General features: G+C 39.9%; 2 protein-coding genes across 5 annotated transcripts in view; one reads left to right on the top strand and one right to left on the bottom strand.

Moving 5' to 3' along the window:
• Nucleotides 1-19,147, top strand: part of usp53b (ubiquitin specific peptidase 53b) — a 32,763-nt gene extending 13,616 nt beyond the window's left edge. For 2 of the 4 annotated variants that reach the window (XM_079499779.1, XM_079499777.1), the window contains exons 8-18: nt 206-311; nt 1,141-1,287; nt 1,758-1,907; nt 2,113-2,281; nt 6,666-6,779; nt 7,111-7,233; nt 7,655-8,396; nt 9,384-9,445; nt 14,151-14,229; nt 14,371-15,227; nt 15,384-15,527. In XM_079499779.1, the coding sequence (XP_079355905.1) occupies nt 206-311; nt 1,141-1,287; nt 1,758-1,907; nt 2,113-2,281; nt 6,666-6,779; nt 7,111-7,233; nt 7,655-8,396; nt 9,384-9,445; nt 14,151-14,229; nt 14,371-15,227; nt 15,384-15,460 (2,626 nt within the window). In that variant the 3' untranslated portion in view covers nt 15,461-15,527. Of the gene's footprint in view, nt 1-205; nt 312-1,140; nt 1,288-1,757; nt 1,908-2,112; nt 2,282-6,665; nt 6,780-7,110; nt 7,234-7,654; nt 8,397-9,383; nt 9,446-14,150; nt 14,230-14,370; nt 15,228-15,383; nt 15,528-18,484 lie in introns of those variants that run through there. The other 2 variants (XM_079499778.1, XM_079499780.1) reach the window with 2 other exon arrangements.
• A 90-nt stretch (nt 19,148-19,237) lies between these two features.
• LOC306922295 (fatty acid-binding protein, intestinal-like) lies at nt 19,238-21,658 on the bottom strand. Its single transcript, XM_079499782.1, has 4 exons — nt 21,563-21,658; nt 20,575-20,747; nt 19,830-19,937; nt 19,238-19,438 (listed from the first exon to the last, which is right to left on the bottom strand). Exons 1-4 carry the CDS (start codon nt 21,627-21,629, stop codon nt 19,388-19,390), a joined length of 399 nt encoding a protein of 132 aa, XP_079355908.1. The 5' UTR covers nt 21,630-21,658; the 3' UTR covers nt 19,238-19,387.
• Between the last annotated feature and the right edge of the window lie 5,373 nt (nt 21,659-27,031).

The following is a 27,031-nucleotide window of genomic DNA, read 5'->3' as shown; positions in this document are numbered from 1 at the left end:
ATGTTCGCTACTTATGTGTGACAGAGTTGTATGACAAAGTAGGGTATTCATTTATGGGGGGGGGCGAGAGACATTAAAAGTTGAAATATGGAGATACAAGGTTTCTGCTCAACAGCAAGAATATGCTGTCGCAAACATATATGGACCTCCTCCAGTTTAACTATGATCCACCGGCGACTACACAACCTGTCCTCTGTATGTTCAGCCAACAGGTTGATCGTACGATGGGGAAGAACGACAGGCTCAGATCAGACATGTTTGGAGAATTGCTGCAGGCAGCAAACGCTATTGGTGATCCCCGAAGATGTCCGGTATGTTTCTTATGGTCATCGTTTGTTATTCCCCTTCTATTTCTATTACAAAAGAAGATATGCAATTGCAAACGCATAAAGTGGCAACTCTCTAACATTACTTTCCAATGCCTTTTCTGCATGCTTTCAAACATCTGCTTGATTTGAATTAAACGTTGACCAGCAATCCGCACAGTGAAGATGGATAGGAGTGACTGTGTTGTTCCATGCAGAGTTCTGGCTCTCTGGGCTTTCTGCTTTGACATTGCACTTGAAGCAGCCGGAAGGAGAGGGTGCCAGACTAGTGTTAGGATATAAATAGCAGTAGGAGCTTATCCATTTTTTCTCTCTCTCATCTGTGCTTGCTACTGCTGTCTCCTACTTCAATGTGAGTCAGATTGGTGTAGCAAAGTGTCTTGTTCCCTTAGCCTTTCTTCTCAAAAGTACCAGCTACTGACTAAAATGGAGTGTGTGTGTGTGTGTGTGTGTGTGTGTGTGTGTGTGTGTGTGTGTGTGTGTGTGTGTGTGTGTGTGTGTGTGTGTGTGTGTGTGTGTGTGTGTGTGTGTGTGTGTGTGTGTGTGTGTGTGTGTGTGTGTGTGTGTGTGTGTGTGTGTGTGTGTGTGTGTGTGTGTGTGTGGACAAATAAAAACTAGAAGTATATTTAAATTTGTGTGTGATTCTGTGTGTGTAGGTTATGGCATTTCCGATTTTGCTGCATATTTAGAAAAATATTTTAGAATAGCATGACAGAATTTGTGTTGGTGTTGTACTACTGTAGCTATATTAAAAATTGCAATGTCTTTTTTATATATATAATAAATAATTCTGATCTTACTATGTGCTCTGCAGAGCAACTGTGGTCAGAGCATCAAGATCCGGCGTGTGCTCATGAACTGTCCAGAGATTGTCACTATTGGATTTGTATGGGATGCTGAACAATCGGATCTTACAGACGATGTCATTAGGTCACTTGGTCCACGCTTAAACCTGTCCGGGGTAAGAGCAGCGAGAGCTACACCATTTCTCTGCCATCTGTAAACAAACCACTCCAGACAATGAATATTTGAGAAATAAACATACAATACTGTACAGAACACATAGACACAGTATACATGGCTCAGTGGTCCAGGCACCTTGGCTGGCAACCCAGTCTGGCAGTGTGCCGCGGGTTCGACTCCCGATCCCAACGGCCTTCACTGCATGTCTTCCCCCCATCTCTCTCCCCATTTCCTGTCAGCCTACTGTCTGTCCCTCTATAAAAAATATAAAATAAAGGCAAAAAAACCCATTTAAGATACAGTATACATTTTCCATTCTGGCAAATATTTTTGCCATGGTGCTTGAAAAGCAGCCTGGACTACATCTGCTACTTCTCTACCAGCGACTGTAAAGACGACCTTAGTAGACACTTAGTAGAACGGTGACTTAGCATTTACCAAAGGGAAAAATGTCCTTTTGTCTTTCAGTTGTTCAATCGTGTAACCGACGAGAATGCCAAAAGAAGCGAGTTACATCTGGTGGGGATGATCTGCTTTTCAATTAAACATTACTCAGCTTTTGCCTATCACACCAAATCTTCAAAATGGATGTTCTTTGACGATGCCACTGTAAAAGAGGTAAGTAATCACTTTGTCCTGTGGCAAAATATGGATAACTTTGGGAAATAATCATATTGGTTGTGTTACTTTCTCTTAACCAATCAAACCTTTTATGATTAACCGACCGTTGTCTCACAAAGGTCTACACAGGGGCCCCTCCTTTCTCCCCTCTACACAAATGTCGTCAATGAAAATAGCTGATCTACTCCTTCACATTTCACAGATTGGATCAAAGTGGAAAGATGTTGCCTCTAAATGTATCCGGGGACATTTCCAGCCTCTGCTTTTATTTTACACCAATCCTGAAGGGACTCCTGTCTCCAGTGAGGATGCACCAAAACAAACCACCATGTGTTCCCGTTACAAAGCCCAAGTTAATGGAGAAGTGACAGGTAAGAAGAATCAGTGGTGGAAAAAGTACTCAAATGTTTTGACTTAAAGCTGATATATAAAGTTTCCAGTGTTTGTACACAGAATTCAAATAGATCCACCCCCCCCTCCCCCTGTCATTCTATTGGCCGAGCCAGGTCACTTCAGGCTATGGGATTGTTGTTGCTGCTGTTGTTGCTCACTGCTCGTATGGCTAAATATGACATTAAAAAATTATGAATTTCTATCTATCTTAGTTACAACAATGACATTGAGTTCACATGTTTTTTAAGCGTAACTGTAGCATAAACGACGAGTCCCATAGTAGTCTCAAATGAGGAAGTAGCGGAGGAGGAGACTCACTGGCTCTCAATTCAATTGTCTTATTTGTAATCGTGCATATAAAACATATATTGCCCCTCAAATGCCCCAGCCACTACAGCATCGTTCATGTGAACTACTCTGTCCACGGTTATTCATTGCAATGAAGAAAAATCGCTATGATGATCCGCGATGGCTGTCACCGTTGGCGAGCACGGGTTGAATGCATGCTTCAAGCCAGCCGGGCAGGCAGTCGCCGCGGCGGTGACTGGTGACATGATACTATTACTCACTTCCACTTCCACCATTTCAACAAATAAGCACATACAGGACATACAAGCACATACAACCAGGAGATTTTATGGGGGGGTCGGGGTCCGACGTTCTGTGACTTCTAGGACCCTCCTAGTTCTGAGGGGTGCTTGCTGCTGGTGTTATTCACACCACCCAACCATGCGCTATACATAGCGATTCTCATAATTTCAATAGGCTTACATATTAAATCATAAACATACTATTTCACATGAACAATGTTGATGAAACTAAGATATGTTGATAATATTATACATTGCAATGAAATCGCATTGCGTTTTCATTATAATACTGCTGGGTTGAACACACCGTCACAGCCTCGCGCTGCAATTGGCTAAAAGTTGAAATCCCCCCGACGTCCCGACTAATAAACTCTAGTGGATATAAACAGTCCCTTCAGCCAGAGGGGGGCAAAGGGAGAGTGTGCTGTTGCAGGAGAACACCTCAGCATCATGGCCCAAAACATTTTTTATATATATTTTAAACTTTGGCTGAAAACTTGTCTATTTAAGTAAAAGTATCAATACTGCAATATAGAAATACAAAGTCTGTATTTGAAAATGTACTTGAGTAAAAGTACAAATTATTGTCATCAAAATGTACTTAAAGTACCAAAAGTAAGATTAGTCATAGTGCAGAAGGTCCCATTTCAAGTTTTCAAATGTATAAAAATCTTTGGAAAATACCCAATCTCACAATGTGTCGCATCGCGACGCATTGTGAGATTATAGATCGGCTATTTTCAAATGGCCAAAATGATAATATATATACTGTAGAAGTTTACCACTTAAACCCTCGATTATTAGTGAAACAGATCTAAGGTATATCAAAATTCTTTTCAGATTGGATCTGAGCTACAACTGTACTGTACACTTTTGTGAGCTTGTAGATCTGCTATTTTTTGTTTGTCCCCCCCCCCCCCAGAATAGGCATTAGTCCCCAATATTAAGCAGTTGATTTGTTCTTTATACTTTCATTAATCAGTGATTATTTTTGGACACAATTGGTTCACACACATTTATACACATGATGCAGACACACATACTTTCTTTCTCTACGTTCTTTCTCTACTTTTGAGAAATTGACCTTTCCTTTGTTAAGCATATTCCTTTTCTATTTCTCTGACTTTTGTTATAGTCAGCCAGAAAGCCAGAAATCAATTAGGGCTACTGAAAGCGCACATGACCAGGTTACAATCATGTGAATCTTTTTGGGAGGATTAAGGTGGATTTATTCCACAGCAGATGCAACAGATGCATCAGTGAGGATTACAGTGGTGATCAGCTTCCGTTTGTCCAATAAAGTAATGCCAAAAAGAATCCCCAATTTTTTTGAGTATCAAATCAATTTTTCAAAGTACTGTACCATTTCAGTGAATCAAATTAAACATGACACTTGAAAGAGTGCTGTAGAAGATGACCATTTCACTACACAGATTATTGCATTGGGATTGAGAGAGTGCTTTTAAACCACTCCCCAAACAGAGATTGCCCTGCGTTGTGTTGTGTGCCGAGTTGAACTTGACATGAGGATGATGCTTCTGTTACACGCAGATTACCACCCACGCCTCGCCCTCTAATCCCTGCTCCTGGGACCCGGAACACTCTTGCATTTGCTCCACAGTGCACAATAAAATCCTCACTGTTAATTTAACGTTGAGATCACAGAAATGGATCAGCAAGTGTCAGTTTTTTTTTTGTTGCATTTTCAGAGTTGAATTTACACTGAGGGTTTTGCGGTGGTGTACTAACTCCTCCCCTGGACATTTTCAATGTTTGCTTCCATTCATTTCTCTGCTTTGGGTTTTGGCAATGGCTCCCTGCTGTTAGATGGATTTATTTCTGATGTAGTATTGTGTACTGGTACCTCTGTTGGCATGGGATTGGATTCTGGTTTTGGTGACAAAAAGTGTAAGTAATTGATTGGATACAGTAGGGCTTTGTATTAATGCTTTTGAACAGAGTTTGACTGTATTTCTGCTTCTTTTTATAATTATATATTTGTAATTTTTTTTTTTTTGTAAGTGTTAATAGCTCTGTACATTTCAACGGCAAGCATTTGCCATAGACTAGAGTGTTTCCCTGTCTCTCAAGCTCTCAAACGGAAAATACATTTTCAGGTCGGGATTATCGGGATACCAGTTTTGTCCAATCATGAGAGAGAACTCATTCAGGAGTCAGGACGCAGGATAAACAAGAGGAATTTAGCTTAAAAAGTGATCAAGCTAAATTGGAACTGGAGCACTATAACATTTAAAAAACATTATTTACTTAAATCAGCAGAACCACAACACTATTTGCGTCTGGCCACTGCAAGGCTACCACAAAACCTCCCTTGTTCTTAGATTAATTAATCCATTGAGACCTGGAACGCATCCATGTCACGTTAGCGTTTAACCACATTAACCATTAACCCATTTTGGGCGGGAACCCCTTTTGGTGTTTCAAACATTATGTTGTAATTTAGCTATTGAAAAATAGCAGATCTACAAGCTCATAGCGCGCCACCGAGTGGCGCGCTATGAACTTGTAGGTCTGCTATTTTTTTTAAATCGTTAAAATGTGCCTCAAATCTTTCCGAAAATTGTCATGATTTAGAAAACATTTTTTTTTTTTTTTTCGACGTCAGGCCTGAATGGGTTAAGTGTGTGGGAGACATTGTGAGGTGAAGTGAAGGCATGCTGTATTATGTCCACTGTAAGCCTACTGTACTTACAGGGAAAGACATGCATCAGATGGCTGACTAATGATGTGGCATCTGTGCTTTGGTCAGATGCGTGCTCTACTCCTTGCACGTTATACACAAAATATGTAAGGCAAGAGAATGCTAGCTGGTATACTTTGAACAGTGGTGGAAAGTACATTTACTTAAATACTGTACTTATTTTGAGGTATTTGTACTTTGTATTTGTACACTGCGTCTCGGATCCAAATATTGTACTGTATTTTTACTCCACCACAATTATTTGAAAACATTAGGTTACTCGTTACATTTCTAATTCAGGCCTATATACATTTCGGCCATTTGAAAATCGCCCCATCTTATCTACATTGTGAGCTTGTATCTGCTATTTTTATACATTTGAAAACTTGAAATGAGACACTGCATAATGAGCACTTTCTACTTTTGGTACTTTAAGTAAATTTTGATGGCAATTCCTTTGTACTTTTACTTTTACTCAAGTGCATTTTGAATTCCGGACTTTCACTTGTAACGGAGTAGTTTTACATTGCAGTATAAGTGGTTCTCAAACGTATAAGTGGTTCTCAAACGTATTCATGTCAAGGTCCCCCAGATGTATATATATTTGGCCACGGACCCCCATCTGAAAATGTAAAAAAAAAATATATTTATTTTTCAAAAATAGCCCTTGTACATCTGCTATTTTTGAATAGCTAACATACATGGATGAAGTGATAAATGATTGTGACGCTATGTTACTACTGCTGCTGGGGAATTTCACTGTTGTGAGCCTGTGGATCTGCTTTTTAGTTTTTAGTTTTGGTTTTATTTCTTTTTTGCCTATAAAGACATGCCCAAAATGGGTATGCTAGGTTGAAAGTGCTTAAGTGTGTGTGTGATTTTCTTTTTTTAACCATTGGAAAAGTATAAACAAGAGCTTGTGACTAAATGATAAATACATTGGATACCTTGGAACAGCAGCCTTCTCCCGTTCACGTCAAAGGAATGTTTTTGGACATACAAGATTTCTGCCCGACAGTGACGATGTGTGTCTGCTCTGCACACTGATTTGACACGTCTTGTCTTCTGCAGTAACGAGCTCCAAGAAGCTTGATCCAGGCAGAGAGAATGCAGGGCCACACGGTGCTAATCAGGGCCTCCACAATCATCTGCTACCTCCTCCCTCCACCTCAGGCTTCAACAGAGGTTAGTAGTACAGATCTCTGCTGTTGGCTTTAACCATGCAAACATCACAATCCCTATTCTGGGGGAAGCATTCTGCAGAAATCGGGCAGAAATCTTGTATCCAATGAAGTTCTCATTTAGTCACAAGCTCTTGTTTATACTTTTTCAATCTCAATTTACATCTACAAGCTCACACTTGTAGTGTTGCTAGTTTCGGCAAAGACATTTTTATTGTAGAGGGGGAAAAGTCACATTTTGCCAACAACACCCGTAGAGTCTCTTTGAAGAAATCTTTTTTTTTAAACAAACTAACAAACCGATACATGTGGCATTGCAATCCCCTTTTCCTCAGTAAAACTCCCTCTTGGCACTTCCAATAAAATCCGTGAGCCCTTCACGGAGAATTTGCAGAGGGCTTCTGAGGCACCAAAAAAAGACAGAGGACATCGGCGAACTGACCCTTCTCAACACAAAGGTAATTTCTCAATGTTTTCTGGATCGTGACCCACTTGTAAACCTTGAACGCATTTGCCGTCCACCCATCTGACCACCTAACACGGCAGTCAAAAATGGTCAGATGGGTTGGCCGTGTGCATTTTCAGAGCATTGTGTTCCGGCTTGGATCAATGTAATGCAGTACACTTTAAGATCTTATTCATTGGCATCTTAGTGGGGAAGTTCTTGAACAGTGTTTGAATGTGCGGAGCTCATAAAAGCTCATAAAATGTTGAGAACCACTGGTGTAGTATATCATATTGTCTTGCCCGACAGCAGAGACGCATTATAGATACAAGGATCATTGAAGTTAGAGGAAAAGAGCCAGAATAAAACATGGAATTGTTATAAAAAATGTGATCCATTCCAAATATCTCCACCCCACTTTTTGTTTTTTAAAGATATGGCATACATTAGATCCTCATCTCCAGAGAATGGACTGAAACCACACGCAGAGCAGAAATCAAAAGGCTGTCCGCGAGCTGAGAAATCACTGAGCCATTCGAGCAGAGGATCTCAGGAGCCGCGCGGCGGGCAGCCGTCCGGCGCACAGGGTGCGGGTCACAGCCGGAGGACCAGCGCGTCCCCCAGTCGTCACGATCACGACATCGAGTCCGGCGGCGGCGGTGGTGGTGGTGGGGGAAGCCGCAGTGGTAAAGCCAAGTCCACCTGGAGGCCCGTTCGGGAGGTGTTGAACGTGGACAGCGTGCTGAATGAAATGGAGCAGCGTCGCCAGCAGCAGCAGCAGCAACATGACAGCCCGCGGCACAGTAAGCCTTCGTCCCACGAGAGGGTGCACGCCGAACGAGACCGCACCGAGCCGGAGCGGGACTACACCCGCAGCAGCAGAGAAGACCGGAAGCAGAAGTGCTTGATGACCATCTATGAAGATGAACAACGGCATGAAACGGAGAGTCACAGCTCTTTAGAGTCAGAGAGCCGACCCAACCACCAGAGGAGCAACAGGCTTAAGAATGGGCCCAAGACCCTGCTGCGTAGCGACACCTGGACCATCCAGAGGACAGAGTCTGGCTATGAGAGCAGTGATAGGCTTAGCAGTGGCTCCACCAATCCAGACTCACCTGGGGTAGATGGCTCTGCTAGTAAAGACCAGCGAATACCACCAGAGGCACAGTCGCAAAGGTAAAATAATATCTTCATTTATTCATTTACTACTAGTATAGAATATGGAATGAAGGAAATTACTGCAAAATATAGAAATCAACATTTCCAGTATCACAAGCAAACTGAACACAACTTCAAAATGGTTGTAGAGTTGAATTCAATTTGTTGCTGATTAAATCCTGAATTTTCAGATTTTACAATTGACCAGGGAAACCGAGATAACACTAGCAAAAACACGTTTTTATTTTGAGCGAATTGGCCGACAATATATACCTGGATTACAGTATTGAGTTTCATTATGTTGGTAAAGAAAATCACCATTGGCACTTGAGGCTCTTTGATGCTTATAGAACTTTGCACTAGCCTGACTGGCACTGCATCACTGTTGTCTGGTGTCCATAAATAACAGTAAAGCACCGTAAATAACAGTAAAGCACATCGTCTCATCTATTATTAATTAGTGGTGGAAAAAGTACTCAATGTTTTACTTAAGTAAAAGTATCAATACTGCAAAGTAGAACTACTCTGTTACAAGTTAACAGTTCTGCTGCATAACCTGCTTTCCACGCTATTTAATCCATGTTTCTGCCCTGCGTAATACGTCAAACCAGCTATTTGTTTTTTGTGTTTAATTCGCTGTTTTTTAATAATTAAAAAGAAATCGTGGATTTGACCTGGTGACAATTAAGCAGGCTTTAGTTTAGACTAGTCATTGGTCAGACAGTCATTAGTCCGACATCGACAACCTGTCTCAAACCCTAACCTAAACATAACCGCAAGCACGGGAGCAGCACAGTTCGACGGTAGTCCGACCATTGTTTCCGCATGTCGGACTGTTGGTGTGTCTAATCTTAGTGCGCATCCAAGGTAAAGTGCAAATAAGTCAAAATTGTATTTAAGTACAGTGCTTAAGTAAATGCACTTACTACTTAGTTACTTAGTTACTTTCCACCACTGTAATGAATGGCTTGACAAACTGCTGAGAGTTAAATGTGTTGTTTTCAGCCAGCAGCAGCAGAACAGAGGTGATGCAAAGGCAGGTGCAACGCGTTCTCCTTCTCATAATGGTAAGCTTCTTTATATGGACATTATAACATTTTGAGACTATGCTCATATATTCATATTGAGCAAATAAAATGTATTTCATCCCTGCATAGGCAAGGGCTTACCTTGTACGGTACATGCCTTAGTTTGCAGTAAATGGGAATTGTTTGTAAACGACTATAAACTGATAGTTGCTGCTAATAAGCTTTTGATCGAAGCACCTGATGGATTTCTCTTTGATATGTTTGTAGTTTATACAGTGTGATTGAGTGTATTGTAGTTACAATTATAATTTAGGCATTAAGCAGACACTCTTAATCCAGAGCGATTTACAGTAAGCAAGAACAAAAACATGGTAATACATCAAATGCATAAAAAACAGTCATCATTAATCATACGTAAGCTAAGAACCTAACCTGTAGTGAGATGCTGTTCTGTATGACTGGGAATGTATTAATGTATTTTAACCCAGGACCTTGTATTCATAATCCTTTACATAAGCATTATTCCACTAGTTTGTGGGTTGTTTTCTAATAAGGTTTCTCAAACTTTCCAGGCCATGCCACTGGCTAAACAATGCCCAGATGGAAGTAAAAATAGAACAGGACAGTTTGAAATGTAGAGGATGAATTTAATGATAACAAATATAGTGTAAGTAGGTTGGAGAATGTTCATAATTTAGACAAATTAGACAAAATAAGTGTCTAAAAGCCAAGAGGCTGTGCTGCTCCCTCAACTTTCCTTTGAACTGTCCTTACAGATCGAACCAATGTCTTTCTTTGTTTCTTTCTTTTAACACATATTGTAAACAAAATAAAAAGATGTAAAGTGAAATAGAATAAAGTATCATAATTAAAATGCCACACAATGCCTTTTAAAATAGAAAACAAGTGGACAATATTGGCCTAAGGGTGGCATCAAAATCAGTAGTAGTCATTCTGTAATCCGCCTATGAGATTATGAGATGTTCAAGTGTGCAAAGTTGACACTTTGGCCTTTGGGTGGTGGTGGTAGAGGAAAGGACATGGGGTCACTCAAATGGTTAGGATTCATCTGCCAGGGAGCATATGGATGCACTGGACAAGTGTCAAGGCAATCTGACCCTTAGATTTTGACACATCCAGTGTGCCAGTGGAACATTTGGCCTGAGGGTGGCACTAGAAGGAAACAATCAGTATGGATCAATCTACTGATTCCATGGAGATCCAGCCAGTAGTGTAGTTTTCGAGATACAGTATCATGTTTGGGTGGAAAGTGTTGGACAGAGACTGACTGGCCCCCCTTGGGCCCCCCCACAAACAATTACAGTACGCTAACCTTTGAGGTGTGCAACTGTGCATCGCCCTTCTTTTAAAAGTTTGATGTAATAAAAAAACCTGATAATGAGCTATGTATTTTCTTTTATATTTCACTATTGCATCAACTTATTAGTCACTAAATGTCAGTAACTAAAATTATTGATATATGCTTATTCAGAATTTAATGGAAGCCACCTCAGCTTGAATGGTGCCACCTCAGTGGTTAGCAATGTTATTGTCAGTCACGCCTCCATATGGTTGTCAGTCCATCACGCCTCGTGACACGCTCCATATATGGCCGTCTCCATATATGAACCTCATGACACGCCTCGTGACACGCTCCATTTATGGTCTTCTCCATATGTCGATCTGACCTCATCAAACCCTGTACACTCAAGACACGCTATATTATGGCCAGACCTCATCAAATGAAAACCTGCAAAACCTGTCTGTCAGTTAGTCCGTCACACCTCGCCTCGCCTTGTGATATGCTCCATATATGGCCGTCAGTCTGGCACACCTCGTGACACGCTCCATATATGGCCGTCTCCATATATGAAGATCACGGCACTGACCTCATCAAACCCTGGATAGCCATATATGAAGAAGACTGGATCATCACCTAGATCTGCATATATGGAGCCGGCCAGCAACTCTACATCTGACCTCAAACCCTTAGATCTCCATATATGGAGCTGACCAGTTCTGACATTCCATATGTTGATCCTTCCCCACCCGTCCTTCCTCTTCGATGTCTCCCTTTTGACTGATACCTGTCCATTCAAACTCTAGACAGGACCGCCCCAAAGTTATTAGCACAGCCACGCCCGGCAGCCGAGGAAAACTAGAGTTCTCAACAGGCCTGGCCTTACCTGGGCCCTAACTGGGCTGACCCGAGGCCCTGTCTGGCCTTACTGATTAGCACACATTTTATGTCTTAACCGGACCAAAAATCAATAAAAAAGGCCATATATGGGCATTCCCAGACCTGTTGTTTCAGCGCGACCTCGCCCTTTAGGGCGTCTTACTGGTGTTATTGCGACCGTACGTCGCAGTTACTATGAAAACCGTGCAGGAAGCCTGTCACACTTCCTGTACTCACTTTGCACTGCTTGCATAGCTTCCTATGGGCCAACCATAGAAAACGTGCAGGAAGCTTGACACGCTCAAGCCTGTCACGCTTCATGTAATGCTTCAGGCACACACACACACGGGCGACACTCCACTACACACACGGCCGATATTTGTTTAATGTTTCGGGTCATTCTGACACACACACACAATGGCGCATTCCACAAAAAGTTGAGATTTCACTCGTGCCAGACTATTTGTATAATTCCAAGTGGTCTATACTCTGTGAAGTGTATATTTTCGTGTGCTTTGCACAGCCTTTGCTTGTAAGTTCTCGTGCTTTCGTTGTACTTATACTAGAATCAACTGACTGAGAGAAAACGTTAATGTTACTGCCGTCGAATTATTAAACATTTCGCTATAAACAGACGCTATCAAATATCACTGACTGACTGACGACACAGAGACACCTCCCTGACAATATCGCTGAGACAGTTTATTTATTTTTGGACCACAACGGTTATTTGAGACAATTTAAAATGAAACTTCTGACATCAGGACTTCGGTACAGATTTCACCGTCTGTCCCCTCCACTGTAGTGCTGACATAATGAAGTGACATTATTCCGGTAGAGTGTCTCAGCCCTGAGGTTGCTTCTCGCCTTTATTTTAAGGCGTCTTACTGGTAGTAATTAAGTCCTGGGTATGCTTGCATGCTGTCCCTGTATTCACGTGGGGTTCCTCCTCTCACACACCAAACACACATGCATGTTGGGAAGTGGGAACAGGGCTTGGCTCGAGTTTCATGTGTGCTCAGTTAACCTACACTGTAAAATGCTCAGTGTTCATTTAGCTCTGTGTGTACAGATTGATACCAATAACCCTGCCTAACCCTGTATAAAGGTTACTGTGTACGGCTGTACTCTGTATAAAGGTTGATAAATAAATGATCTCACCTTTAGCACACTCTGTATAAAGGTTGATACATTAATGCACTATTACACAGTGGGTGTACCCTTGTTTGTGCCTCTCACATCTGCATGTTCCCTGCAGTACAGCCAGGGAATTTCTTCTCGGACAATTCCTGAAATTGTTGTGAGCTAATGATTCATTCATGACTGACTATTTTTACAATATTTATATTTTAAGAAATATATTTGTACATTTGGATGGTTTAAAATGTAAGGTCTGTGTGGTGTATTTAGAGGTGTTCTATAATTGTATTAAAAAACTAAGACACAAATATAATCAAATATACAAATATAATAAATTAATAATATAAATCAGAATGCAATTAATGCATTGAATGCATTACTTGGTGTTTTTCTAATGCTTGGGCAAAGCAATGCACCTTTTATAGATATAGAAAGTGGGATGCCTTGAATAATTAGATTTGTCTTTAATGGAACACTCTTATTTGTATTGATTAAATGAACTGCACCAGCACTTAGATGCTGTCACTATCTCAAGTTTGAGTAACAATTGAGGTATTCCTTTATTTCTGAGCTTGGACTGGCTGCTTTAACCTACAGTCGTCACCCAATAAGCCCAGCGCAGTCATTAATCTGATGATAATCCCAAAAAGCTTGTTCTGATAGCACAGCTGGACATGACTGCTGGCATTGTTGTGAATTATATCCTTCCATCATCTATGTAATGCTTTGAGCATGCTCCACGTGACACAATATCACTTCTCTTGTGAATATAGAGCCAGTGTTTCCAACCATCAGTTAAAGCTTTTATCCTTGCATGGACCTCTCTTGGGCAACAGCAGAGAAAAAAATAACACATCTATTTTTAAAGTGAAGGAATTCAGCATGCGTGCTGCGTTTGCGCTTGCGTAGTGCATGTCCGCTGCTTCATGCCCGCTGCTTCACCCTGCTGTGACTGAGAATGTCTTTTGAAATATACACTGTGCTGCCATCATGCGCTCCCAAGGAGGAGCAGTACCATATTGACCATAGCCACAACGTGGCCATTTTGCGTTTTACGTAGTGTGTCGTAGTATTGGTCTATTGGTTTTCGTTTTTCTTTATTACATTAATACAGTTGTGTACACATACATTTCTTTACTATATATTTACTATACATGCAAGTCTCCTTTCCATGGAGCATGTTAAATTCATACCAATAAGACCGGGAAAGCCCATTCATTGTTATACCAATTAAACCGGGACAGGATCTGTGTCATTTTAGATGTTGTTATGTAGGCTACAGTATTTGGCAACAGGATTTGAATAAAAAATTGTTAAGATTTAGAAGGTGTTTTTAAAAAAGGCCTCAGGTCTAAATGGGTTAAAATGAAATGAAGATTGGACATGATGAGACTTTGATCAATTGTCATTTTGCTTCACTCCTAGGTAAACATCAACACAAAACTCAGGGAAAGAACTCTGACCAAGTTTCACATTCACATCTGAAATGTAGTCCAACCTCAAGGTAGTGTGCCTGTCCCATGAATGAAAATGGTTTGCAGTATTTCAGTACATGCATTTTCAAGTTATGAAATTGGGATTAACAGTTTAATTCACTTTGTCACGTTTGTTGAACAAAACACTCTTGAACTCTCTTTCTTCATAGACGGAAGTTGAAATACAACACCGGCATCTCCCGGAAAGCAGGGAGCACAGAGAAAGAGACTACTAACGCTGACATCAGGACCGGGAAGAGTGACCAGCAAGAGACGAGCAACTGTAGAGGACATAACGGGGAAAGTGTTACGCTGCGAGCCGTTGCAAAAACCAGTAGTTCTGAATGGAACAGCTCAGATGATCTGGCTCTCTCTGAGCCTGATGACAGGGATAGTGCTTACCGCTCCAGCAACAGCGAGGCTGTCACCTCCTCGGATTCACAGTGCTCACGTCTAATCCACCCACAACCCCTGTTCAGCAGTCAGACAGCAGAACTGACCAATCAACGTCCGGTAGGCACAGCCATGGCACCTCACCTTAGATCCGCCCTGAGAGCCTCCCCTCACCAGGGTGAAAGTAGCCGAGCTACTTTCCGCCCCAGGCTCCTTCAAGAGCCCTTTCAAACAAGCCCGCGTCCTTCCACCAGAGTCAACATACCCTATGATAGTCCCCACAGGAAGGGTGACGCTTCATGCCACAGGCCCTGCTCGGAAGCCAGCTCCAAGTCGGGCTCTGACCCCGAGAGGAGCACGCCGTCGTCGTGTGACAGCGAAGAAAGATTACCTGGATGCAGGTCTGTAGGAGTGGAGCAGGCCCCGCCTGCCCAAGAGGTCTCTCTGACCACGTACTTCAATGTGGACAACTGCATGACGGAGACATATCGCCTGAAGTACCATCATCAGAGACCCCTTGTCCTCTCTTCCATGGTGCCAAGGACAGTAGTCGTGACTGAGCACAGAGATGCCAGCCACACACTGCCCATTGACGCACACTCACAAGATGTGCCAAAAAACAGACCTGATACAAGTAAGCCTCTCTAGAAAAACTTTAATGTTCCACAGAAGACAACAGAATAGAAAGCACTTGTACAGTTATTTTTTTAATTATTATTTGATTTTCGGTTTTTCCTTTTTTCTTTTTATGGAATTTTGAAAGTGAAAATTGTTTTCATTTTTCTAACAGGCCATAATAGCAATAAGCCTACAGCAAAATGGAACACGGTGACTGCCAAAGGACTGGATGAGCGTGGTTTTTTATGAGGGTACTTGGTAAGTTCTGTTTACATGGATGGACAGTGGTTACACACACATACACGCACGCACGCACGCACGCGCACACACACACACACACAAAATAAATTAGATTATTAATTATTTTTTGTTTTTTTTGCCAGCCTGATGTAATTGACTTTGAAAACTTACTTGTAACCCTTTAAGTAACATTTATATCATTTAGCACCAAAAGCAACCATGCACGGTCATCTAGTGTGGTCAACCATGCACGGTCATCTAGTGTGGTCATCTAGTGTGGTCAGCAAAGTTTGTGATGTGATGTCACTCATGCAAAAAAAATAATCATACACATGAGTGTTGGATGCCAAACAAATACAGCATGTGATTGTAGTGTGTGGATATGAAGAAAATGTGCTGCTTCACATTGAATGGAATACCAGTTTAATGGCAACTTGTCGCAGACCATAATGAAATGTATTATATGGTAATAGTGTTTTATGGATTGTCGGTTATCAGAAAAGATACAGTAGAGGACCTTCCAATTGTCACCCAACCCACCAATGCCCTCTAGTTTTATAAATAGCATAAGGAACAATAACCTCACATCCTGCACTGTCATGCTTTAGTCCGATAGTTACAATGTGAGAGAGAGAGAGAGAGAGAGAGAGAGAGACCGTAAACAAGGACACAGAGAGAGAGAGAGATGGGTAAAGACATGCAGCAAAGAGGTCAGACAAAACCGGTCAAATCGGTCAAACCCAGGCTGGCTGTGCATAGTCTTAATGGCGTGCACTCTACCAAGTGATGCACCGGGCCACGCCAATGCTCTGGCACATTATCTTAAGCAGAGTGCAATGATCTTCTCGCAGTGAAGAATTATAATAAAACGAGCATATTTGCACAGATGTACTGTGGTTTAGGACAGGTGTTAGTAAAATGGAATCTGACCTCCATCAAATACTGTATATCTGTTCCTGATAAAGGTCAGATAACACAGATATAATATTCAACAAAGCTAACTGTAATTAAAGACGGTATTCAGGACCATGCTTTTTGGGAGAATAACAATTTGATACACATCTAAAAAATATTTTGTTGGGGCTGCCATTAAGTGATAATGAAGGCCACTATAAACTATAATATTGAATGCAACATCTTGTACAAATGTACTGGTGCTAGCTAGCTATTTTTTGTAATTCCCAATGATGTCACCTTGTATTTTTTCAGTCTTCCATGACATATTATTGGATATATTTGTACGGATACAGGAGAGGATTATCACAACCCCCAAATCAATAAGCAAGCAGCACCACACCACATTATCTGGCTAATTGGAAAATTGTTCTGAAACCTGCATGTGGCCTTCATAAAGTGTGTGAAATATTAGCATGAGCATGGAAATAATAGACATTGAGTCCAATAGACATCGAAATTCCAAATGGTTTATCGGTAGAGCTTAATTTTATGTGACATTTAATATAAGCAATTATTCATAGTCATACATTATTTAAAGAAGTATAGTTTGTGTGTGTGTGTGTGTGTGTGTGTGTGTGTGTGTGTGTGTGTGTGTGTGTGTGTGTGTGTGTGTGTATATATATATATATATATATATATATATATATATATATATATAGGCATTTATTTTTATGCAAGGCTCAAACTAAGTTTATACTTGAATGTTATTCTGTATCCCCCCCAAGAGCGTAGACTCGTACAATAGACTATACAAACATATTTTATAGATAGAAAACTTTGATGCAAATAACATTCTGCAAAATGACATGGTGTAATGCAGTGAAGCTGGGTAATATGATGTTAAAAGTATGTCATATTTTTTTAAGCCTTTGTAGTTTGTATATCCAGAATCCCTACAGTGTTGCTCAGATCAGTATTGAAGCTTCAGGCCAATGAGCCTGTTACTGTAGGCCTGCCTAAAAATGTCACAATTAAATTGATTTGATTGATTTTTATATTTTTTACAATTGTATCTGTTAAATCTATGGTATAAACATAAATGGCAATGATACTATAATGTATATATATTTTATGTGCTGTTCCACAATTTAAAGGTTTTTGTCTGTGCTTTGTGTAACCTCTCCTGAACTTTTAAAATGCAATTTCAATACTGGAAAAACATCATGTTAAACCACAAAAAAAGTAGAAAAAGTGATGCTAACTTTGAATAATTAATAATTGTATTAGTTATTCTATTCTGTAAAGGACCATACCGGTATGTGTTCCGTTATGTTTAGCCCATTGGCTCTCACTCACAGTATACTTGACTTTACTGCCAAAGCATACTTAGTTTCTTTTTTTTGGTGTAACAATCAGCTTGCAGAGACTCGAAACTTGCTTGAGATGTGTAATCCAACACAAAATCTCACAATACCATTATGTTGTCGGCAAAATTAGGTTATTGTTGCATTTTAAATCCATTTAAAAATACAGATTGATTTGAAAAGTCCAGCTGAAAATAATACCTGGAGAAAAGACAAACTTCAAATGTTCAGTACTTCCTAACCAGTTAGGTTTAGCCAACATTGATTCAATTAATCTGGTAAGTTGTTCTCATTTGTAATAGTTAAATGTTTTATGGAGGCCTTTGTAGAAGTTTATGTTGTGTATATTATAAATAATCGTTACAAAATGTTATCATGGGGTGATATGTTCCCTGAGCAAACCAATAGTTGTATTGAAGATCAATCAGGATTTGTATCACACTCAATGTTTTTGTCTTTACTTGCTTATTGGTTTCTGTATTTAATTTATTTTGTATTTTATGTCAATGACTCTGTAAATGATGTGTCATAAGGTTTGCTCTTGTTTTCAGTGGCTATATTTTGGATTGTGAATATTGCATTCTCAGTTGAATCAAGAGTGCCTTCACAATTTTGGTGGGATGTGTTATTTGCAAGTGTAAAAACGCATAAAGGGGAAGGATGAAAAGTGGAGGATGTCATTCAAATATTTTGAATATGCAATTCTCCTTTACCCTGTATGCGTGCGTGTGTGTGTGCGTGCGTGTTTGCATGCATGTGTGCATGCATTTAGAGGCGGGGGCTGATACTTGATGCGTGAGGTCCTAAAGTATTAACCTGCTACATCTGGAGAATGTACATGCTGAGTTGTGGTTAAAGTCGGGTAAAGGCAACCAGTAATTACGGTGTGATTGTGAATCTCATGTTGTGTGAAGGGAAAGGAAGCACGATGATTGCTTTCCCTCACTCATTAATGGCCATTGAACCTTGAAGGCTTGCGGTACTGTGACTATCCCAAAAGTATTTATTTTGTCGTGTGTCACATACTGTCCGAGTTGGCATTGTATGAACTATACTCTACAGGTTGTTGGCCTAAACACAATATATCACTTCAACTTAGTGAATAAAAGAGAATTTATACATTGTCACTGGATGAATGATACATTATAGGCTCCTGAGGCCTGTGTAAAGTAGGACCTACTGTGACAGGCTGAGTCCAATTGCTATACTTGTGATTAGGTTTTGGCCTTAAAATGAGTACTGAAGTGAGTTGGTGCTTCAGTCAATACTTAATGAATTGTATAAGGAGGGAACCGTTTGAAAGAAACATGTACAGTGTAATTGTCTACACTTTATATTTTTGTAGATGTCAATATATATATTTATTTTTATTCATTGTCAAATAAACTTTAAATTATTATGCTATCACTTTAAATGAGTATTCTTTATTATGAGTGTTATTTCTCTTGTGTATGCAGTTTGCAACATTGAAGGCTACAGTGTGAGATCTACTAATTAAAGAGGAAGACAAAAACAGACACAGGCACTCATGAAATTGCTTTAAGTATCAAAACCCAGTGCATCTTAAAATTGTTCCACATTATACTGTAGGTTTGAAATTGTGCGTTTTGTACATGTTTAGTTTACTACTATTGTCGGAGTCTTGTCAATCTTGTATGTGTTTGGCCAGTTTGCATCAAGCCTTCTTGAAAACCCTCTTTGCATCCACGCCGTCGTAGTTGTAGCTCTGGAGGGGGAAGTGCATGTAAAGTTAGTTGATTAGTGAATCATTTATATCATTTTATTTATATATATATATCATAGCACTTTTTTTATAGCACCCACACAATATATGTCTGATCACAAGTAGATATCTATGAATACACCTATATTTGCACTTCATGAGTGCTTATCTCTTAACTAATACATTGTAGCTCATGAGATCAATGTGTCACCAATAAAGGTTTCCCAAGAAGCACTGCAGATAAACAGCTGGCACACGCGCATGCACGCACGCACGCATGCACGCACGCACGCGCACACACACACACACACACACACACACACACACACACACACACACACACACACACCACCTGTTCAAATATAAATACATGTCCTAAGTGGGAACAATATACCTGTACAAGTTCCCCTCCCTCAATGATTCTGGTGGTTATCAGCTCTTTTCCGTTGTCCTTTCTCGTGAATGTCCCTGTCATCACATCTCCCGCCAGAGCCCATGAACCCTGGAGTGCAATGAATAAAGTATGCATGACATTAATATAAAAAGGTGCGGTCGGCTTCAGAACTAACAGACTTATCTGACGATGCTGATTATGCAATAGCAGAAATGCTGCTGACTGGTTAAATAATGTCATTGTTGGGTAGCGATTTAGGTTTGAATGATTTGGACAAAATGGGGTAACACAATGACAGGCCAGCTTCAATGTATTGATCAATAACACAGCTATATTATAGACGAATCCACGGAGGGGTGTCCTGGTCGCAGCCATTACTGAGGTGTACCACTAAGTGCAGCTTTACACCTCAGCACTGATTAGTTACGCCTGGCCTTCAGGACACTGCTCCATGGATTTGTATATATGAACTCATGCATTCCAGTGCAATACAGAGTAGAGTAATAAATAAATTCCAAGTACTCTGAATGCAATGCCTATTGCCTATACACTTATACTGTAGTAGTGATTCTAAACAATCAAATGAGTAAATCATTTACCTACTGTACAATGATGTTCAGATGGTGTTTTAATTTATGAAAATGTGGTATTAACTGGTAATTGTGCTAGATTGCTAATTAGGGATTCAACTAATGTTGCTTGCCAGGGCCCCAAAGGAGCCCTGGCAAGGTGTGCAAATTCTTACTTGAACTTCTGTTCCATCTGCAAGGCTGTACTCAAAGCTCACTCCCAGAGTGAAGTCAATGTCCAGTGTGCGGAAGTTACTGTTCTCCGTGAGGTGAAACTTGTCTCCATCTTGTGTAATGGTTACCTTGAGGCCATCATGAGCCGCAAGCTTCCTTTTCACCATGTTGACCCCTGTCATCAAATACACCAAATATATTTAACAGACCTTCACATTGAACAATCATAGGAAACTGATCGTAATCGTTTAATCACCTTGGCTGCACATGCAGTGCTTCCTTTAATTGTGCATTTTCAGAAGGTGAGTCGGTGCAGAGTTCAAATCACTACTAGGCCAATTGAAAAAAAATCTAAACGTCCAAGGTGTCACATCAAATTCATTGGATGGTTGCAAAGTAAGCTTATGTTTCCAACTTAATTTTTGTGTAACCCCCTAATGATGAGTCGTTGGTTGATTATCAAATACAACATTTCACATAGGTGTGAGGATGTAGCACTGCATGTATGAATTTAATTTAAAAGGTGTGATAATGCATAATTGTGTTTAATACATTGCAATAGAGACTTTGATATTCTGATCTGATGATATTTGATCAGACTGACAATGAATGACTAATGATCTTAACATTACTCTGTATTGTTTTTAAACACACATGTTCCAGTCATTCAGCAAATATTTCATATCCTTTTCAATTTACTTTTAGCTTTGCCAATGATCAACTCTACACATGAGGCTAACCTTTGTATTCTTCAATCAATACTGTCTGTATACTGTATCTAACAGGCTATATTTATGTGCCAAAACACTAGTTTCAAATGTATGTTGCAATGCCTGTTCTCTGTCAAGGACCACAATGGAAATAACTTGCGGTCCCTTAATTATGTTTTATCCTTGATCTTGATCTTTCTATGAGAAACATGTGTAATATGTATTTATTTTAATCATAACATCAAATCAATCTAATTAAATCAAGTCAATGATCACTCACCCATTTTTTCCATGAATTTGTCATAGTTGTCATTGCGGTCTACTTTCCAGGTTCCGTCGAAAGCCATGGTGACAGTGTGGGGTGGACTACTCAAAACTAGGGAGTGTCTTGCTTTAGTCAGAGCCGTTCCTTTTAAACCATCATTAGTATGTTATCTTTCCCCGTATCTGTTTGCCGATGTGGCTGTTTAAAGCTCGGAAATTTCCAAGGCCTACAATAAAATCCTCAGTGCTAGTTTAACTCTGAGAGTGTACTCTAATAATTACTATAAGGGCCCACTTTTACAATCTTCAGAGTTCATTTAACACTGAGTATTTTTTAGTATGTACCAACTGACCATATACGAACAGTGCAGTGCTATCTGTGAGATAAAATGACTTAGAATAGAGAAGTTAATTGTCATGAATTAATTTTTAAACCAGAGAAAGTTAGATGCCCTGCTATTGTGACCTGCTGCTGTTTGCAAAGGGTGTTGCTCCATGTGTTGCAAGTGCACACTATATGCATCAGTATATAGTGTGCAGTAATTGAACATAACTTGAAATTATGAAATAAAGTACTGGCTCACACTCACGCATGCACACACACACGCGCACACGCGCACACACACACACACACACACACACACACACACACACACACACACACACACACACACACACACACACACACACACACACACACACACACACACACACACACACACACACTGTCTGCCTCTGTACAGATTCTACACAGCATTGTTTGTAATACAATTTGTGTTATACATTGTACCTGACTGAATCGTATATCTGTTTGACACAAATTGAATATTCATCAGCGTAGTTTTGTGGTCCCAACCAGACTCAACTCAGTAAGGTTGTCATACTGTAGCTCTATTTATTGCACATCAATCTAAATAGTAATAGTATACACACACCTCATGAGGATAACCTTTGTAGTTTTCAATCAATATACTGCCTCTTACAGGCTACATATGTATGTGCAAGTCATGCTGTGAGTGGTTTAGTGAAATGCAGTTTTACATTCTGAATCTGGATTCTGGACATGGAAAACCATTTATGAATGGCACACTTGGACCTTCAGTTTATAGAATTACAAAAGTTCCTTTTCACCAACCATCCTGCAATATCACAATACACATATTTTGAGATTACAGAATGACACATTGCAAATTTTGATTTCCAAACTAAAGCAGACAAAATTATCAAAAGTTCTTCTGGAAGGCTGTTTTATGCTTGTAAGACGAGTCTGTCAACAGACATGCAACAGACACTTGTCTCTGTCTAGTCTACTCTTATCTGACCGATCAAATTATCAGGACATGACATAACTCACCCTTATCGGATGCTCTGTTGCTGAAACATCTTAGATGTGTAAGCCATTAGAAAACATAATGACCTTTGCCTGCACCTCAAGGTTTTTCTGGCATTAGAGACAGGACATGGCAGGATATGGATTTGAACGCAGATTGTTGTGACTCTCTAGAGACTAGAACAATGGTTCCCAAACGTTTTAGCCCGTGATCCCAAAAGATAAATTAGATGTTTGCCAGAGACATTATAAAAAATCTAGGGTTGCAGCTAGAAAAAAATCTATAGTGTTGAAAATTGCAGCTAGGCTAGAACCTGCTGTAATCCACGTAACTGGAGAACCGTTTGCCCCACCAATTTTAAATTCGACACATATTCCACACCATCACAGGGAGTGCAGTGCCCGGTGTCGAATCCGTCGGACCCACGGTTGTCCAGAACCGCCACAAAAGGCCTCTGCCCGGCTCTGGACAGGGCCCCTGCCCAGGCTCCTCACAAATATGTTCTGACATCTGCATAGACTCCATATTTGGGCATTCCTGACGAAAAACTCCATATATGGGCATAAAAGGGACACATATGTCCAAGCACCTTGGTTGGTAATCCAGTCTGGCAGTGTGCCGCAGGTTCGACTCCCGATCCCGACGGCCTTTACTGCATGTCTTTCCCCCCATCTCTCTCCCCATTTCCTGTCAGCCTACTGTCTGTCCCTCCATAAAATATATAAAATAAAGGCGAAAGCCACAAAAAAAACATTTAAAAAAATAAATAAAAGGGACACATACATAATAACTGGGTGGGGCATTAATTTCCAACTTGCATCGTTCCAAGCAGGCCAGTGCCCAACCGCTCTAGTATTTTAAATGTAAGAAAAGAAAATGGGATTTTTACTCAAGTCGTGACCCATACAAATTGGTCTGTGACCCACAAATGGGTCCCGACCCAGTGTTTGGGAACCAGTGCTAGTGTAGTACCAACCTAGTATCTAGGTTTTGGTGATTTGATGATAGGGTGAGCAATGATACATTATTTGATTAAAGGACCACTTCACCACTTTTCAACCTATGTTCATATAATAGGTCCTCACTAATAATCATGATAAAATGGCACCAATTTTTTCTACTCAGTCTGTGAATCATAGGAGGGCTGTGGGCAGTTCAGAAACCCGTCCACCATGTGACATCATCGATGGGGAATCCAAGCTAATAGAAACTACAGGCTTTCTAGTCCTGAAAAGTTGCAATGTGAAAATGGAAGCTATCATTCTCACGATGATAAAAATCTAAACATTATTGTGAAAAAATCTTGTTTAAAAAAATATCTGCCTAATGATGATGTCACTGCAGGTGGACAAGTTTCTAAACTGCCCACAGCCCTCCTATGAGACACAGACTGAGTAGGAAAAAATTGTGCCATTTTATCATGATTATTAGTGAGGATGCCTATAAAGATAGGTAGAAAAGTGGTCCTTTAAGTATCAAAGGAGCAAATTTTGTCTTTTATCAGACATCCTACTATAAATGCACCATGTCTCTGTACGTGTGTGTATGTGTGTACGTCTGTAATCCACATAACTCGAGAACCGTTTGCCCCGTCGACTTCAAATTTGGCATAGGCTGGCATTCCACACCACCACCACACAGAGACCCCTTTTCCACCGGTTGGTTCCCAATGGGAACCGGTTCAGTTCTTTTTGGTTCTTAGTCCATGAGCCAGAGCTCCAAAATCAGTGGGAAAAACTAGACCTATATTAAATAGTTTTAGGATCAATACAAGTAAATGAATACATGATAACCCTTCCACACTAGTAGCTTTTTCATATTTTCTATTATTTTGCATATTTTCCTACATAATGCCTCATTTGCATATTTAAAAATGTAAAATTTGTAATACAATAAATCATTGTCTTCGTGTAATTAATCAATTGGGGAAATGTCATGGTGATAACAATCTAGTATAGGTATGGTTTTGCCCACTCAATTCATAATTAACGTTCTAATTTTGGAGCTCTGGCTCATGGACTAAGAACCAAAAATAACTGAACCGGTTCCCATCGGGAACCAACCGGTGGAAAAGGGGCCTGAATGCAGTGCCCGGTGTGGAGTCCATCGGATAGGTTGTCGTCCGGTACCAGCACAAAAGCCTCAGGGTCTGGTCAGGCTCTGTCAGTTGACTAATGGGCCTACAGTAAGTCCCCTCACCTGTAGATTCCATTGAGATTAGGCAACACGCTTCATATTTGGGCATGCCTGACACAGAACTCCATATATGGGCATAAAAGGGACACAGACAGATGGGTTGAACGGGTACTTCCATTGTTACCGACTCAGTGCTCTACAGCCGGGCACCGGCCTAGTTCTTACAAAGTGCAAGATCAGAATAAGATACATTTCAATTTTCTAATTAGGCCATGTTTATAATCATATAGAATAAAGGTTATACTGTACAATATGTCATCATGCAACATATGATGCTTCTGTTTAGTATTAAACTTGTGCAGGGTTTCATGTTTGAAAACTGTAGTCTTTTAATTGGCCACAAGGGGGAATAGTTCAAAAGGAAAAGCTCAGTTCTCAATCTCAAATCTAAGATGAATATTACTGGCCCCAAATTGTACTCTTTCTTTACAAGCTAATGTCCATTCAATTCAATGAATAAATGAATCAATCAATCAATCAATCAGTCTGGCATAACAGGAAACAAAACAGGACTTAAACTAAACATCTCAAAATCTTTTCACTTTAGTGGCCTCTTTATTGTGTAATAGAATGAATACAGTGTCCAACTACTATAGTCTTACGCAAAAACTAAACTCATATAAGAGGCACTTGGCACACAGGGGGGTTGGGAGGCTTCACAACAAAAAGCAGCAACTGTGGATTGATTACTGCACGTTCCAACACCACAGCATGAGAGACACCATACAGCAAGAATAAACATGTAGTGAATGGAAATTATATATTAAACAGTGCAGACAATTAGATAATTATAGAACCTATAGTCAAATAGTGTTTTCCTTTTTTTTCTCCATAAATGTTTCACAGTATTCTACAAAGTTTTTATATTTATTTTTGGTCTTTAGATTTGTCCTACCAAGTAATTAATAATAATAATAATAATAATAATAATCAGTGCACAATGTCAAGTTACCAAATAAATCTCTTAAGATAAGAATGATCTCAATGGTGATAAGCACTTAGAAAATGGAAAAAGAAAATATAGCCGCAAAGTAAATGGCATACTGTAGGTGTAATACTATACTTATACTGCCAAAATATGTATCTTAAAACCTACTATTTAGTGCATAAAATCATAGAATAGATAAATAGATTATAATCTATGGCTTAAGTGTTGTACCATTACGTCTCCATACATTAGACCTTCATTGCATGTCTTATGGAACACACTAACTAGCCATACAATAGTGGCACATCAATATTGTACCACACAAAGATTTCCTGGCACGGAGGTTTCACAGGTATGTTTTGGTGGAAGATCTTTAAATGGACTCAACTTGTATTTCTAGTGGGTTTCGAGAGGCAGACTTAAGACAAATTGCACAAAACCACAAGGGATAGAAGGACACTTGATGTGGTACTGTCAAATCAAATTCATAATTCCATATTCTTAACCCATTTAGACCTGGAACACCTATTCGTGGTAACATTAGCTGTTGATATATATATACAGTAACATATATAGTTTTGAAGAAAATAAATCAGAAAACTTAGATCAGGATTTTGAAGGCATTTTTAGAATTGGCCTCAGGTCTAAATCAATGTCAGGAAAAATAAAATAAAAAAAGATTATAGCACTACACATCTTATAAAACTAATAGCCTACATGAACATAAGACTCAGCTCAAATAGAGATGATGTCAAAATATAAACTTGCAGTTTGGAAGTTGATACAGTAGCTTGGCCAAAACTAAACCAAAGGATCTAATGCATACATATCAGTGAAACTGATAATAATTTAAGCGTAATAGCATTTCAAGAGTGGTGAACACACCGGAATTACCCAACCTTTCTCTACGTGGGGGTGATTTGAAATGGTTACCACAGAGATCACACATTGCTCAAAAGCACATGTAATATACGAAGTAAATATGTTTCTATGTTCCATTTAGACTACTTTGGCTCACTACAAGTAAGGT

Source organism: Electrona antarctica (assembly GCF_951216825.1).
Source record: "Electrona antarctica genome assembly, chromosome: 4".
In the NCBI taxonomy this organism is placed as follows: domain Eukaryota; kingdom Metazoa; phylum Chordata; class Actinopteri; order Myctophiformes; family Myctophidae; genus Electrona; species Electrona antarctica.
Note: the sequence above shows the minus strand (reverse complement) of the source record. Positions and strands in the feature narration are given on the sequence as shown.

Coding starts and splice junctions, on each gene's coding strand:
- LOC306922295 (XM_079499782.1), bottom strand. CDS start 21,629: ATGGCTTTCGACGGAACCTGGAAAGTAGACCGCAATGACAACTATGAC. Junction 20,748..21,562: donor CAAATTCATGGAAAAAATGG/GTGAGTGATCAT, acceptor ATTTGATGACAG/GGGTCAACATGGTGAAAAGG. Junction 19,938..20,574: donor CAGATGGAACAGAAGTTCAA/GTAAGAATTTGC, acceptor ATTGCACTCCAG/GGTTCATGGGCTCTGGCGGG.